The following is a 15,513-nucleotide window of genomic DNA, read 5'->3' as shown; positions in this document are numbered from 1 at the left end:
TGGGCTATGGATAGTTTTCTCAACTCAGTGAGGTGCCCTCGAGCCTTCCCTTCCATCTCAGAGTCAGCTCAGTGTTCACATTCTCCCATTTTCTCTCTTGTTCCATTCCTCCTCATTCAGAAGAGAAGAAACGTAAGGGCTTCCATTCACTTTGCTTCTCCCTACATTTGGGGGATTTAGTGAGACATCTCAGGATTGCATTGACTCCACAGGCTAGCTTCTGGAAGTTAGGAGTGGAACAAGGACACTTTTCCTGCGTCCACCTTGTTATTATCTATGTCCAATCTTTAAATTATTTTTATTTTTATAAATTTATTTATTCATTTATTTAATTTTTGGCTGCATTAGGTCTTTGCTGCTGCACGCTGGTTTTTTGTAGTTGCTGAGAATGGGGGCTACCCTTTGTTGCAGTGCGTGGGCTTCTCATTGCGGTGGCTTCTCCTGTTGCAGAGCACAGGCTCTAGGCACGCAGGCTTCAGTAGCTGTGGCTTGCGGGCTCTGGAGCACAGGCTCAGTAGTTGTGGCACATGGGCTTAGTTGCTCCGTGGCATGTGGGATCTTCCCAGACCAGGGCTCAAACCCATGTCCCCTGCATTGGCAGGCAGATTCTTAACCACTACGCCACCAGGGAAGCCCTATGTCCAATCTTGATCCAGAATCTGCTCCAAAGTTTGGATTTCAAATAAAGAACCTTCATCAAGCACACTTGGAGAAATTTGCTTTTTTCCAATTACTATTGCCAAATGCTTAATGTTAGTTTACCTGTTACCCTTGGCAAGTGACTACATATGTCTGTAGCCCTGCAGTATTTTCAGTCTTTGGTGCTGTGTATCTCACTCATCTGCTTCTCTGTTTTGCTACTGCCCTAGAAATGGGAGAACTTAAAAAAAAAATTCCTTGGCTTTTTGATAGAAAGCAACTCGCAGGTTGAGTCCAAGGTGAAAATGAGTCCCCTTACTGGGTTAAAAACATGAATGCTGTTGTAATTCCTGGTTGTGAATGCTCATAGTTTCACTGCTGAACCATTTTATGCTAATTAATTCTGTGGGATATATCCCTCCTCTTTTAATTTATTCCCTCTTCTTCTCCCATTTCTACTTATAACCATCCCTGCCAACTACCTACATTTCACTGTTAAACTGTTTGCCTAGTGTTCATGATTTTAAAGCTTCCTTGTATTGCCTTTGGGCATTTGGCTGAAATACACTGCCTCCAATTTACAAGTAAATGTAGAACAAATCCAGAGACCTTGTACTGGTAACTGGCAATAAAAATGCTAATGACTTAGTGGCAGTGTTTATAAGAAAATGTTAATTTTTAGGGTAAAATTTCATTAGAAATTGCTTTGGGAAATATATTAGTTAATGTTTACAAGTGTTTTTAAAGGAAGGCAGATGATTGCCTCTAAAAAAAAAAATCTTATGGAAAGCATCTCCATTGAATCCCTCTGTTTTAAAAATACTTCACTTGGTATCTTTATTTTCATTTGTTAAATACAAGGCCATCCTTTAATGTTGTCTCCAGCTTGAAATAGTTTGAGACCCAGTGGATAATTCTGACCAGGAAGTATCCTTGGACAGTGGGCAGAGCAGTTACAGGGAAAAAATATTATAGGACCTTGACGAGGGGGACGGGTTGGAACACTGACAATAAATAGTAGGAGAGTGACAAAGAGGCTTTCCAAGGGATGTTCATATTTCTTGATCTATGTAATTTGATATTTACTGTATACAGAAATCCAATAACTATTTTGAAAAACCCCACTTACACCAATAATTCTTCTACTTTAGATTAAAGGTACCTAGGAGGCTAGGTATTTCCCATATTTCTTTCCTTAATGTTTAGAACAGGAATATGCCTGGAGCAGACATCCAATAAATACAAATTACTAATAATAATGACTGAGCTACTTTATTAGCATAGAATAATTCCAGGGGCTTCCCTCCTGGTTTGTCTGATCCTAAGCCTTTAAATATGTGTTTATATGTCAGAAAATCAGCATTAGAAACTCTCTGGGGCAAATCATAAAATATTAATTTGATACATGTTTTAAAACTCACCTTTGGTGTTATGAAATAATCCCTCTAGTGAGAAAAAAAAAGTCCATTTAAAAAATCTTAAACAGTCAAAGCAGATGTCACTGGTTAAGAGTCCAGTTGATCAATAACGTTTCACAATCTCTATCAGCATCAGGAGAAAGGCACTTAGCATGTCACTCTTAAAACGATCAGCACCAAATTTCCACAGTTGCGTTTCCACAAAACGCAAATGGGTTTTTAATGAGACCCCTAATTTTTCTTCGCTCGCAAACCCATTTCTGCAGGGTCAAAGTTCTGGCCACCACAGATACCGTCCTCCTAGATATAGGGACTCACTTAAGGACCACTTGGTGTAACATTCCTCCTGACAGCGGCTGGAGGCAGGTGCGTTGGACATGTTTTTAACTAACGAACGCAATCGTTTCAATTCATATTATTCTGTTGCCCTAAAAGTATGAGTTGGTTTCCATACCTACATTTTAACCCAGTCTCTTCCCCGGCGAGGCCACCTGTTTGCTCATCTTTCACAGGGCGAGGCGACCAGAACACTTCTGATGCAGCGTACTCTTTGCCCTAAGAGGAGAGGGCTGACGGGGCACCCAGACCTTGCCTCCCCTCGCCGAGGTTCCAGCTCCGAACACCTGCTCCCTTTAGGATTCAGTTCATCCGGCAATAGCCAGAGGGGTCCAACCCAAACCTCCCGCCTGGCGCGGGAGGGACTCGGACAAGGTCCGCGGGAGGGACTCGGACAAGGTCCGCGCCACGGACTCGGACAAGGTCCGCGCCACGGACTCGGACAAGGTCCGCGCCACGGACTCGGACAAGGTCCGCGCCACAGGGGCCGGCTTCCAAAGGACCCGGCGGGGGGCGGGGCGAAGGGGCGGAGTGAGCTCCATGACGCCAGGAGCCTCGGCCAATGGAAACGCCCCGCGGCGCCGGCCGAGCCGCCAGCCCATAAAAAGGAGGCGCTCCAGCACTCCTCAGTCTCTTCTGTTCCGGGCTCGGAGCCTACCCCTGGCCCGAGGCCTACGTTATTCAGGTGATTGCGGTCACAGTCCATTGCCCGCCGGCGAAGTTCAGTTGCAGCCCCTAACGCGTACGAGGGTCCCTCCGGGGCGGCAGCGGCAGGTCTATGGAGAAGGGCCCGGGGCGGGTGCAGGCGAAGCCGCGGGACGCCCGGTGCAGCAATGGGTTCACCGAGGGGGAGCCGCCGCGGCCCAGGCCCAGTACGCCCACCGAGAAGCAGCCGCGGCCGGAGAGCAAGAGCGTCCAGCCGGCGGACGGCTGGAAGGGCGAGCGGCCCCGCAGCGAGGAGGATAACGAGCTGAACCTCCCCAACCTGGCGGCCGCCTACTCGTCCATCCTGCGCTCGCTGGGCGAGGACCCCCAGCGGCAGGGGCTGCTCAAGACGCCCTGGAGGGCGGCCACGGCCATGCAGTTCTTCACCAAGGGCTACCAGGAGACCATCTCAGGTCAGTGCGCCCGCCGGCCGGCGTGCCGGTCACTGGGGAGGTGGCTGCAGGAAGCGCGCGCCGGTTCCAGTTAGTTCCCGGAGTTGCTCACTCTTGGCGGAGGAAGCCGAGTGCTGTCACTTTTCCGAACCCCGCCCTCGGCCCTGGCCCAGCCGTCCGGCCAAGGAGAGGGCCCTGCGTGGGACGCATTTCGGCCGCGGTGGGAGTCAGCGGCCTCTCCACCCGGGGACTAGTTGAAGCGGCCCTCGCGGGGTCCTCCCCGCTCGCTGCACGCGGCCCTCTCCTCCAGCCTCGGGTTGGCGGGACCGCAGTCACAGAGCCTTCCCACGTCCCTTACCCCCGCCCCCGGGTGGGAGCCTGGAGCCCTTGTCGCCTGAACGCCCAGGGCCGGATGCCCGAGGAACGTGCACCTGGGCTCGTGGAAGTGACGGCTTCCTAGGTCATCTCTGCTCTGGAGGTCTCATTTTTGGTAGGTCTGGGGTGAAGCCTTGGCTTTGTGTGTCTGAAGCCGGGGGTGATTCTTTGCTGCAAACTCGGGGACCCTCACTCTTGCTGGCTTGCCAGGGTACCCGGGTGTTCCGAAGGTCGTAATTCTCTTTTGTTCACATCCAGTTCACTCCAGCTCAGGACTTGGCCAGAATTTGGCATAGTTCTGGGCATGGGCTTTCCTGGAGTTTGAAGTGTGAGGTTTTTGGGGGGTTAGTTTGCTGCTTAAAGCGTTCTCCGCCTTTTCTCCCCCACTCCCCAAACCCCAAAGCAGGAAAGCGACTTCCTGGAAGTCTGGGAGGTTCGCTGGGCTGTGGGACCCGGAGTCTCTCTATCACGCACTTCCCACCCACGCATCCCAAAGGAGCCGGGTTGGCCCAGTGCTTTCGGCGCCTGAGGAGGCTTTTGCCCAGGAGGCCGGGAAGTAGGGGGCGCGGGGTGGCGGTGGAAAATGATTGAGAACTTCGCTGCCTAATTGCTGGGTGAGCGATGTTGGTCACTAATTAAAAAAAAAAAAAGTTAAAAAAGATCTGACTTGCACAGCTCGGACCAAGGGCGTTGTTTTCCAGTCCACATCTTCTGTACCTCTTGGTGACATTTATTCCTTTGGTCTAAGAAGCCTTCTGCCTTCACCATTTCTCAAAGAATAACAGTGCTGCTTTGCAAGGTAACCTCCCTGCTCAGATTATTTCCCCAATCAAGTTTCTGGAGACTTCCTGAATAGATTCTGGGGAAAACAGTTATTTTTGCCCAGTCTCCCCCACCCCAAAGGAAGGGTGAGAAATCAGTGTGAGAGGGGTGAGGCACATAAAGGAAATGACACTACATTTTAAAGCCAAGAAATGGATATCTAGTTCTTTGTCCAAGTTTACTTTTTAAACCTTTGTTGGTAAAAGTTTGGAGCCTCAAATACAGAATTTCAAAATGCGAAGACTGAAGAATACACATTCTTCATTTGGTGAATATTCTACCATTTGGTGATATTCCACGAATGTAATGAAGAAACATCTTCTTAGGGCCTTGCTCAGTCTGCCTCTTGTGGACACTGAAAGTGTCCGCCGCACTTGGTCAGGCTTTGGGAATCGCCCTAATAGAATTCACAGGAGAGAGGGATTTCTGACCTCGAGAGTAGGGGAGGTCCTCCTGACTTTTGAGACCGAAAGTGTCTCAAAAGGTTTACTTAAGAAATGATTAGCAGAAGTTTGTCTCATGAGCCATAGGACTAATGACTGCAAAGAACACTTCATTCTACCTTAGAAGACAGTTCTAGTCAAGTGTTAATTTATTATTTAAAAAGTCCATGGACCTAGGAACAGAAATCAGATGAGGGGGACTCTAATCATCTCCCTACCCAAGAGGACCTGGGGGAGAGGGTGGAATGGGGAGGGACTGCTCAATGGGTTCCAGGTTTCCTCTTGGGATGATGCAGATGTTCTAGGACTAGAGAGTGGTGATGGCTGCACACATTGTGAATGTGCTAAACGCCACTGAATTGCACGTTTTAAAATGGTTAAGATGATGAGTGTTATATGTATTTTACGACAGTGAAAATGTCACAGACCATTTAAGAATTAATAGCCATTAATTGAATACTTTTTATGCTCTAAGTGCTTTTTGTGGATGGTCTTTGGTTAAGCCTCATTTTTGAGGTAAACACTGTTCTTTTACCCCATGATAAGGAACCTGAGGCAGAGAGGTTGACAGCTTCAGGTGGTAGAGCTGGTGTTGGAATCTAGGCAGCCTGAATGCAGAACTCTTACCTGCTTCCTTATGTTGCTACTTGGTGAGATACGTCAGTGTATCTTCTCTACTAAGCATTTCACACTGAGTTTGGACCTAATACTTGGGTCACCAGCATTAAAATAAGGTGGAGTAGAATGGAGAAAATCAGTCTATCATATGTAGTAAGGGTAAATGTTTTGAGAAGCTTACAAGTAGGTTTTATAGGTATGATTTTTTCTGGTATGTACTGGCTCCGGTTGTAGAATGTAGTATTTCTTGTATTTGTTGTGGTCAAAAGTTTGAAAGCCTCTGTCTAGAGGATCACACTTAAGGACTTAATATTGATTTCTTAGAGGTACATAAATAGAAGACAGACAGGAGAGGGTGACAAGGATGATGCTGAACTTAAAGGAATGAACCTGAAATGGTGGTGGTCCAGGCCTTGGACCAACCTGGGTGGGAGAAGGAAGGATACTTTAAATCTATAGAAAATACAGAAGTAAGTAATAGAGAAAACACTCCTACCCAATCCCTAATTTTTATTTCTTTAGAGAGTATAAGTCAATGACCACTATAGATTATTTTGGATAGAAGCAAACTTCTCTGAAACTGTCACTTTTCTATGCTTGTAGATAAGATAGTTAACATCTTTTATATCTCTGTATATTAATTACTTGTTACTAGTGTTGACTTAAGTTTTTTAAAACATAAAATAAATAAAATAAGTTGGTACTTTACATTCCCCAAATTATTTTTTTTAGCTCCTCTTGAGTGAATTGATGCTAATTTCTGATGTTTGGGGAATTTGTCAGTTCTCCCTGCACTGCAGTGTATTTTCATGACCCTTGCGTGGTACAACTTTCTTTACTTTCCAGTATGTACCTCATTATGGGTGCATCTGTGGTCACCTGTAATGGGGCTCTGTCAAGGTTGTGCAAGTCTCCTGGTTATTGTTCACCACTGGGCTGTAGCTTGTAGTGGAGGGAGGGCTGGAAGAAGACACGATCACCTCTCCCAGGAATGGCTGTCCTTTGAATAGCATCACAGGGTAATCCTTGGACCAGCTCATCTTTATCTGTTGCTATCCCATTTCAATTTAACCATATCCTAGTTCTCTTACATATTCAGAGAACCTTTGATGAGATCTTCTTTTCTATATATTTCCTGTATTTCCACTATTTTTTAAATTCAGAATCCTAATTAAATTGGAGGGTCTGCTGTTGCCTGAGGTCTTTGATCTTCATGTTCTTGTGTCTGACCCTTCTCTTTCCCTGTCCTCTCCTGGGTATAAATAGGAACAACCTCTTAGATAGTATTATCCATCAAAGGTTAAGTGAATGTAACTTGTCTCATCAGTTGTCCTTTTTATAAGTTTATGGGAGTACACAAGAGTCTTGAGTCTTCTGTCACATTTCTAGTTGAAGTAGGTTTTAGCTTGTCTTATCCAGGATGCCAAGGCAGTTTTCATAAATCAAGTTGACAGTGTCCCAAATTTGGGAAGCCTGTGAGCCTGTATATAATGCAGGAAGAGGAGATGGTATCACAGGTGATGGACTTCTTATAAATTTATTTATTTTATTTTTTAAATTTATTTTTCGCTGTGTTGGGTCTTCGTTGCCGTGTGCGGGCTTTAGTTGCGGCGAGCTACTCTTCATTGCAGTGCGCAGGCTTCATTGCGGTGGCTTCTCTTGTTGCGGAGCACGGGCTCTACGCACGCGGGCTTCGGTAGTTGTGTCACACGGGCTCAGTAGTTGTGGCACACGGGCTTAGTTGCTCTGCGGCATGTGGGATCTTCCTAAACCAGGGATCGAACCCATGTCCCCTGCATTGGCAGGCGGATTCTTAACCACTGCGCCACATGGGAAGTGCCAGTGATGGACTTCATGACTGTTTCCCCACCCTGCCTCAACCATGTTCACTACAAGATGACAACTATTCTCTAAAGCTAAAGCGAGGCAATTAGATAGTTTATTTACACAAAAATGAGTCTTAGCCACTTCATACTGAAACGTGCCAGCACTCACAAAAGGTTTTTCTTTTTGAATCATGGACGTCTGTGATTTACCAAATCAGACTGCCATGATGAACTAAGAATTGTAACAACTTCTAAGATGTGATAATACTTATTTATCATAGCCTCCCATATTGTGGGCAAAAGGTAAGTTTATGTCCCATGTTTTAAAGTAGGTTGTAGAAAAGTTAATCTCATTATTGAGAGGTGCTATTTTAGAGGTGTATAGTTCATTTAAATCTTGATTCACTAATAAGCTTCATTTTCATTTTGTTAATGAATACTTCTTACATAGGACTTAGTTCTGTGTATTGCCAGAAAAGGTACTATGAATAAAGAAGAAAAAATAACAAGACCATTGAAGTTTATGACTGGAACTTGGGAGTAGTCAAAGTTGATTAAAGCTGTTAAGAGTCATTGAGAATGGAGGAGAAAATCTAGTCTTACTAGTTTCTTTTAAAAATGTATTATCAGGGGCTTCCCTGGTGGCGCAGTGGTTGAGAGTCCGCCTGCCGATGCAGGGGACACGGGTTCGTGCCCTGGTCTGGGAGGATCCCGCATGCCGCGGAGCGGCTGGGCCCGTGAGCTATGGCCGCTGAGCCTGCGCGTCCGGAGCCTGTGCTCCGCAACGGGAGAGGCCACAACAGTGAGAGGCCCGCGTACCGCAACAACAAAAAAAAGAAAGTACCACAGACTGGACTGTTTAAACAACAGAAATCTATTGTCTCACAGTTCTGGAGACTAGAAGTCTGAAATCAAGGTATTGGTGGAACCATACTCCCTCTGAAAATCACAGGGAATGGGGAGGGGAGTGCGGTCCTTCCTTGCCTCTTCCCAGCTTCAGGTGGTAGCTGTCAATCCTTGGTGTTCCTTAGCTTGCAGCTGCATTACTCCCATCTCTGCTTCTGTCCGTGTCCAAATTTCCCTCTTTTAAGGACATCAGTCACATAGGAGTGAATCCACTTTACACCTGTATGCCTTATCTTAATTTAGCTAATTACGTTACTCTATTTCCAAGGTCAGTTTCCAAGGTACTGAGCTTTAGGACTTCAACTTAACCTTCAACACAGTTTAACCTATACCAATGTTAAATGCTATTATTCATAAGACTGACTGGGAACTTTATAATTTGATTTAATTTATTCACTGAGTGCCAACCACTGCGCTGAATGCTGGGAAACAGGCTCAGCAAAACCAGATATGGTTCCTTCCCTCATGGAACAGACAGTCTATTAGACTAAAACAGATATTCATCAGAATCACATGAATGAGTGTGATTATAGATGGAGAAATCTAGTGATAAAAAGAACACAGCTCAGTGAGAGCATTTACCAAAGGAACTTGATCTATGCTAGGAGATGGGAAGTGTGGATGCTTGAGCTGACATCTGAATAACAACGAACACTCCTGATTACTGTGTGCTGAGCACAGTTGTGAGTTCTTTACATGTATTGCCTCACTGATCCTCACAATAACCCTACGGGGTAGGTAATATTAGCCGTGTTTTTAGGGATAAGGAAACTGGGGCACAGAGAGAACTTGCACAAGATCATATCTGAAAAGTAGCAGCACTGGGAGAATGATAGAGAATGAGAATCATCATAATCTCTCATAGTCTATTTAATTTTAATCATAATATTTTACTGATTTATTTGAATCAACTCCCCTCCCCTTCCCTTTTTGTATCTTCTCTGCTGTTTTCTTTTCTTTTCTTTTCTTTATTTTTGGCTGCATTGGGTCATCGTTGCTGCATGCAGGCTTTCTCGCGTTGCAGGGAGCGGGGGCTACTCTTCATTGCAGTGCATGGGCTTCTCATTGCGGCGGCTTCCCTTGTTGTGGAGCACAGGCTCTGGGCACATGGGCTTCTGTAGTTGTGGCACGTGGGCTCAGTAGTTGTGGCTCGTGGGCTCTAGAGAGCAGGCTCAGTAGTTGTGGCGCATATGGGCTTAGTTGCTCCGCGGCATGTGGGATCTTCCCGGACCAGGGCTTGAACCCGTGTCCCCTGCATTGGCAGGCGGATTCTTAACCGCTGCGCCAGCAGGGAAGCCCTCTGCTGTTTTCTTTGTCCAGCTCTAGAAACTCTTCTATGCCTGGGCATTCCCCCACTGACTCATTTGCAGTATACCTCTATTTGAGTCCAGTATTTGGTTGAGTCAGGCTGCAGTAATAAAATTTGCCAGGAGAGGGCAACTATCTAATCTTTGATGAATCCTAGGTTATGAATCCTAGATTATATGAACAATTCATAAGTCCAGCTTATGTAATGAATATGTTCCCTATGGTTATACATTCTCTACTGAATTTAGGGCAATTAGATGGAGGGATAATTTAGATTGGGGTTAATCAAAGATTGTCTGAATCAAGGTAAATTTGTTATACTCAAGATTGAGAGGACATTTACTCACTAGAATTTGGTTCTATTATAGCCTCAGTCACAGTTTTTTAGAAGAAGGACTGTCTGTACTCACCTTTGAATGCCTAGCAAATTGCCCAGCACATGTAGATGACTTGATGAATGTTTGAATTAATTTCTTAAAGACAAGGATACCTTCTTGGGACTTCCCTGGTGGTCCAGTGGTTAAGACTCTGTGCTCCCAATGCAGGGTGCCCGGGTTTGATCCCTGGTCAGGGCACTAGATCCCGCATGCCGCAGCTAAGAGCCTGCATGCTGCAGCTAAAGATCCCGCAGGCCGCAACTAAGATTCCATATGCAGCAACTAAGACCTGGCGCAGACAAATAAATAAATATTGAAAAGAAAAAAAGACAAGGACCCTTTCTTAACACTTGTCTTTCTTCTACCACAGTGCTCTGTGCATAGGTTCTCAATAAATGCTGGCTTTTTTATACACTAAAGAAAAACGTAGGGGATTAGCTTTATGGAAAAGCCATGGAAGTTATTTCTACTGGATCTCCTGAACACTTCTCTTCTAGGCCAGAGGTCATCCTTTAGACATCTTTGTGTCCTTCATAGAGTCCTGTGCCTGTAGAAACTCACCTGTTTGGCGAGATGGCTTCTTCTATATCCAGTCAACATATTATTCCAAGGTATCAATTGAAGCAACTGGGGTGTTTCCCTGGCACATCAAAATTCTCATGGGGAAGAATCTCTAGAAAATCTGTCAGGACTGCAGTTTTTAAATTATTGTAGAAGTGTTCAAATGTACACAAAATTAGAATAGTATAATGAGTTTCTATGTGCCCATCACCCAACCTTTAACATAAACATAGGTTTGCTTTGTTCCTCTTGTCACACACCTTACCCCACTGAATTATTTTAAAGCAAATCCTAGATATGTCACTTCATTGATAAATACTTTACTATATCTTGAAAATAGAGACTTAAAAATATTATCATACTTGAAATCAACAGTAATTCCTTAATAGAAAATATCTAACCAATATTTACATTTCTTTGATTTTTCTCACAGGTATCTCTTTACAAATTGGTTTGTTTGAATAAGGATTCAGACAAGATTCACGTATTATATTTGATAAATGTCTTCAAGTTTTTAAAAAATTTGTTAGTTTGGTATTCATTTTTATCCCCTAACAATTTGTTGAAGAAACAGGGTCATTTGTCCTATAGAATTTCCCACATTCTGGGTTCTGTTCGTTATTTTTCTCACGATTTAATTTAACATGTTCCTTTAGCTCCTGTGTTGCTTATATACTAGCAGTTAGATTTAGACGCTTGCCTTCCTGCTTCTCCCCACTCCCACCCCCACCAAATAACTCTTAAATGTAGTCAAGAATACTTCATAGGTGGTGACATGTGCTTCCATCAGTAAGCAGTTAAATATCTAGTTGTCTTTTTGTGATGTTATAATCGATTAGCTTTAAGTGTTATCAGCCGAAGTTGTCCATTACAGAGCTTTTCACCAGCATTTCACTTGACTTTAGAAGCCATTGGTGATTGCCTAGATCCAGTATTTTTTAGAAGTTGAAAAATAATGATGTTTGGTTCTTTAATTCCTTCTGAATTTATTAACTGGAGTTCGTCTATAAAGAAGATATATGGGAACTCTTTAGGCCATCTTTGCAACTATTCAGTAAGTTTAAAAGTATTTTAAATAAAGCTTAAAGATATATAAGGTTGTTAATTTCTCTGATATATTTCTTTAATTCTGCACTGGAGATTGACCTAATTATGCCTCAATCTAGAAGCCATAAAAGAAAATAATTGTTACTTTATATAAAAACTAAGAACTTTTACAGGTCAAATACCAACAGAAATGACAAACTGGGAAGAAATATTTACAATTCATATTGTAGACAACAGGATAATCATACTAATATAAAAGAGATGCTAGAAATTAATTTGAGAGAAAGGCCAAAAACACAATTGAAAAATTGGCAAGACATGTAAGCAGACAATTCACAGGAAAGGAAATACAAATGACTTTTAAATACATGGAAAGATGCTTGACCTCACCTTCAATAAGAGAAATGCACACAGACCACCCAAAGATATACTTTTTCCTTGTTTGATTGGCCAAAGTCTAGAAACTTGATACTGCATTACATTATGGAAGTTATAGGGAAACAAATATTACTGTTGAGAGTGTAAGCTATCTTTATGGAGGATAATTTGGCAACATCTATTAAATTCAAATACACATATCCTATTTGAAAATCCTGCCTCTGGGAATTGCATACACGAAATGACATATGCTCAAGGTTAGTCACTGCAGCCATGAAAAGAACCATCCTATATGTCTAGTCCCTTAGAATGGCTAAATGATGCAGAGGAGTTATGTTGGGGGGGACAATAAAATGTTTATATTGACATTAAGAATTGGAGGATACACAAGTGGTTATATGTTAATCAGGGATATGAACTGGGCAGATGGCAGACCAGAGTAGAAGCAAGACTTTTCACTATATTTTCAGTTTGTTATTTTTGAAGTATGTACATGTATTTTCAGATAGATAAATTAAAAACATTGTGACAAAGTTGTTTCAAATCTAGGAGCAAAGGAAATACAACTTTTTAAGGGCTAGCTAATAAGAAAAATCTAGTTACTGAAAACCTTTACCCTGGAATTAGAGAAAAATAGTTAGATGTATATATTTGCAAGCCTGATCTTCATTGTGATCCATGTAGTGTAAAGAAAGAGACTGAGTTTGAATGTGACCTTGTCCCTTAACTATCTGTATAATTCCTGGCATGTCTCCAAACGTAATTTTCATCTTTCTCTTTTTATAAAGAATGGTAATACTTGCTTTGCCTGGGCTCTTACAAGAATTAAGAAGGTATGCGAAAAGCACCTGATGCTTAATATATTCCTTCTTTTGTGATGAGGAAGAACTATGGGGTTGGATTAATTGGAAAGTGTTCTAAGAATGTGGGATACTCTGGAGCCCTGAGCCACCATGTAAAAAGTCCAGTTACTCTGAGGCTGCCATGCTGTGAGGAAGCTCTGCCACATGGCGAGGCCACAACTGGGTGTTCCGGCTGATGGCTTTAGCTGGGATCCCACCCAACAGCTAGCACCAAACGCTAGAACTGTGAGTAAAGACTCCTCCAGGTGATTCCAGTCCCCAGCCAACTAGTCATCCCCACTGAGCCCCAGACATTGTGGACCAGAGGCCAGTCATCTCTCCTGTGCCTTGTCTGAATTCCTGACCCACGGAATCCCAGGACATAATAAAATAGTTGTACACCACTAAATTCTGGGATGTTTTGTTATGCACCAAAAGCAACTGGACCAGATTTTGAGATGAGGGTGGTTAGAATTTGCATTTGTGCAGAGGAAAAGGGAGTGACGTAAACAGGCCAAGAGATGGCATGGTGGTTTAAGGCTAGAAATTCAAATTTGTGAATTATCGGTATAAATCTGAGAGTTAAGCTTGGAGAGTGCCTGAGCTCCTCAAAGGAGTGAGAAGAGGAGATGTCAGCATTCCGACACTAAGGAGAATGAGAGAAGAACCAGCAGAGACTGCCCGAAAGGGAGATGTGAGAGGCAGGAGATCCAGGAGTGTAAGTGTTGGCAGAAAATGGTTTTAAAAGGAATGTGGAACAGAAGGAAAAGGTCCCGAGACATAGTAGACTTGAGTCAGATTGCCTGGCTTCAAATCCTGTTACTGACCAGCTGTGCCTTAATTGCTTCATCTGTAAAATGGGGCAGTTAATAGTAATCATCCATCTTATAGGGTTATTGTGAGGATTAAGTGAGTTAGTACATATAAAGTGCTGAGAGAGATGCCCAGCATGTATGAAGTGCTATAGACATTTTGTCTGTGTTAGCAGTGAGTACTGAGATTTTATTTGAAGGCGTTGTTCATAGTTTCAATAGCTTAATGTGCTCAGAAGCCAGACTGTAGGACTTTAGGGAGTAATATAACAAATTACAGAAAATAAGAAATTTTTTGAGGGTATTTTTTCCTGACTGGTAGGATCATGTGAGCTTCCCCTTGGTGTGTATCAAGGCAGCAATGTGCTGGTTGTTGGTGAATGAAAGTGTTAGGTGTTGAAGAGAAGAGTATGGGCACCCAAACCCTGGGAAGTGGGCCAGGTTGTATGCGTGTGATCTCATAGTATCCTCCTGTCAACTTGGAGGCTGTACTCATTATAAAGAGTTGGAAACTGAGAGGCCTCTGGTCAAGTCACTTGCCAGAGGGCACAGAGCAAAACCCAGGTGTGTGTGATGACCGTGCTCATGTTCCAGTGGACACCATGCCCCCTCAGGTTTTAAGTGCCTATGTTACATTTTCATATGAAGATCCATTTAAGATGTGAGCAGTGTAATTCATCGGCATTCTGTTTTTCTTCTTGAATTCTAGCAAACAGAAAGCCAAGTAGTTTTAGTTTGAGGCATTTCTTAACATCCTGACTTTAAGATAGTTCATGAAATTTTAAATCAGGGGAATTTGTAAATAATTGCAAAAAAACTTAGCTAAATTACATTCAGTTCAAAGGTGGATTAATAACTAACAAACTTTTCCCCACTTAATCTTTTCTTGTTGTTGTTGCGATACACGGGCCTCTCACTGCTGTGGCCTCTCCCGCTGCGGAGCACCGGCTCCGGATGCGCAGGCTCAGCGGCCATGGCTCACGGGCCCAGCCGCTCTGCGGCAGGTGGGATCTTCCCGGACCGGGGCACGAACCCGTGTCCCCTGCATCAGCAGGCAGACTCTCAACCACTGCGCCACCAGGGAAGCCCTCCCCACTTAATCTTTTGAGGGAGATATTTGAAAACCAAAATTTTATACATTTTGTCTAAAGCACATTTAATTATATTTTGATCATTTATACTTTACAAATGTGAGTCTGTTTTAATGGTTTTACTATTTGGAAACTTCAGTTCTGTTTTAAATCTTTGTTTTTAGGGTTTGTACTTTTTCTTAAATGCAGTTATAAATTCTTAATCTTTCCTTTTATTTAAAGTAATTTTTTCTGTAACTACAATGGTATGTAAGTTTGAGATACAATTTATTTTATCTTCTCTTTGAATAATTAGGCAAAATAATACAACATAATTATGTTGTATCTCTACCAACTTACCCAGTTGTGTTTCCTACAGCATGTTTGCAACTGTGTTGAAGTGCATACAGTTGAATGTTGTATATTCTTTTTTTTATTTGTTTGCTTTAAAGCATGCACGACATAAAGTTTACCATTTTTAAGTATATAGTTCAGTGGCATTAAGTACATTCGCATTGCTGTGCGACCATCACCACAGTCTATTTCCAGAACATTTTCGTTATCCCAAACTGAAACCATATTCATCAACCAATAACTCCCTGGTCCCCTTTTCTTTCAGCCCTTGGTAACCTCTGTTT

At 43.2% G+C, this 15,513-nt stretch overlaps 1 protein-coding gene across 5 annotated transcripts in view; it reads left to right on the top strand.

Moving 5' to 3' along the window:
• Positions 1–3,058: 3,058 nt before the first annotated feature.
• Positions 3,059–15,513, top strand: part of GCH1 (GTP cyclohydrolase 1) — a 53,980-nt gene continuing 41,525 nt past the window's right edge. For all 5 annotated transcript variants that reach the window (XM_060293622.1, XM_060293624.1, XM_070045060.1 and 2 more), the window contains exon 1: positions 3,059–3,511. In XM_060293622.1, coding sequence (XP_060149605.1) covers positions 3,172–3,511 — 340 coding nt within the window. In that variant the 5' untranslated portion in view covers positions 3,059–3,171. The remainder of the gene's footprint in view (positions 3,512–15,513) is intronic.

This window comes from Globicephala melas, chromosome 2 (genome assembly GCF_963455315.2).
Source record: "Globicephala melas chromosome 2, mGloMel1.2, whole genome shotgun sequence".
Taxonomy (NCBI): Eukaryota; Metazoa; Chordata; class Mammalia; order Artiodactyla; family Delphinidae; genus Globicephala; species Globicephala melas.
The sequence above is the reverse complement of the archived record's forward strand: the minus strand, read 5'-3'. Positions and strand labels throughout refer to the sequence as shown.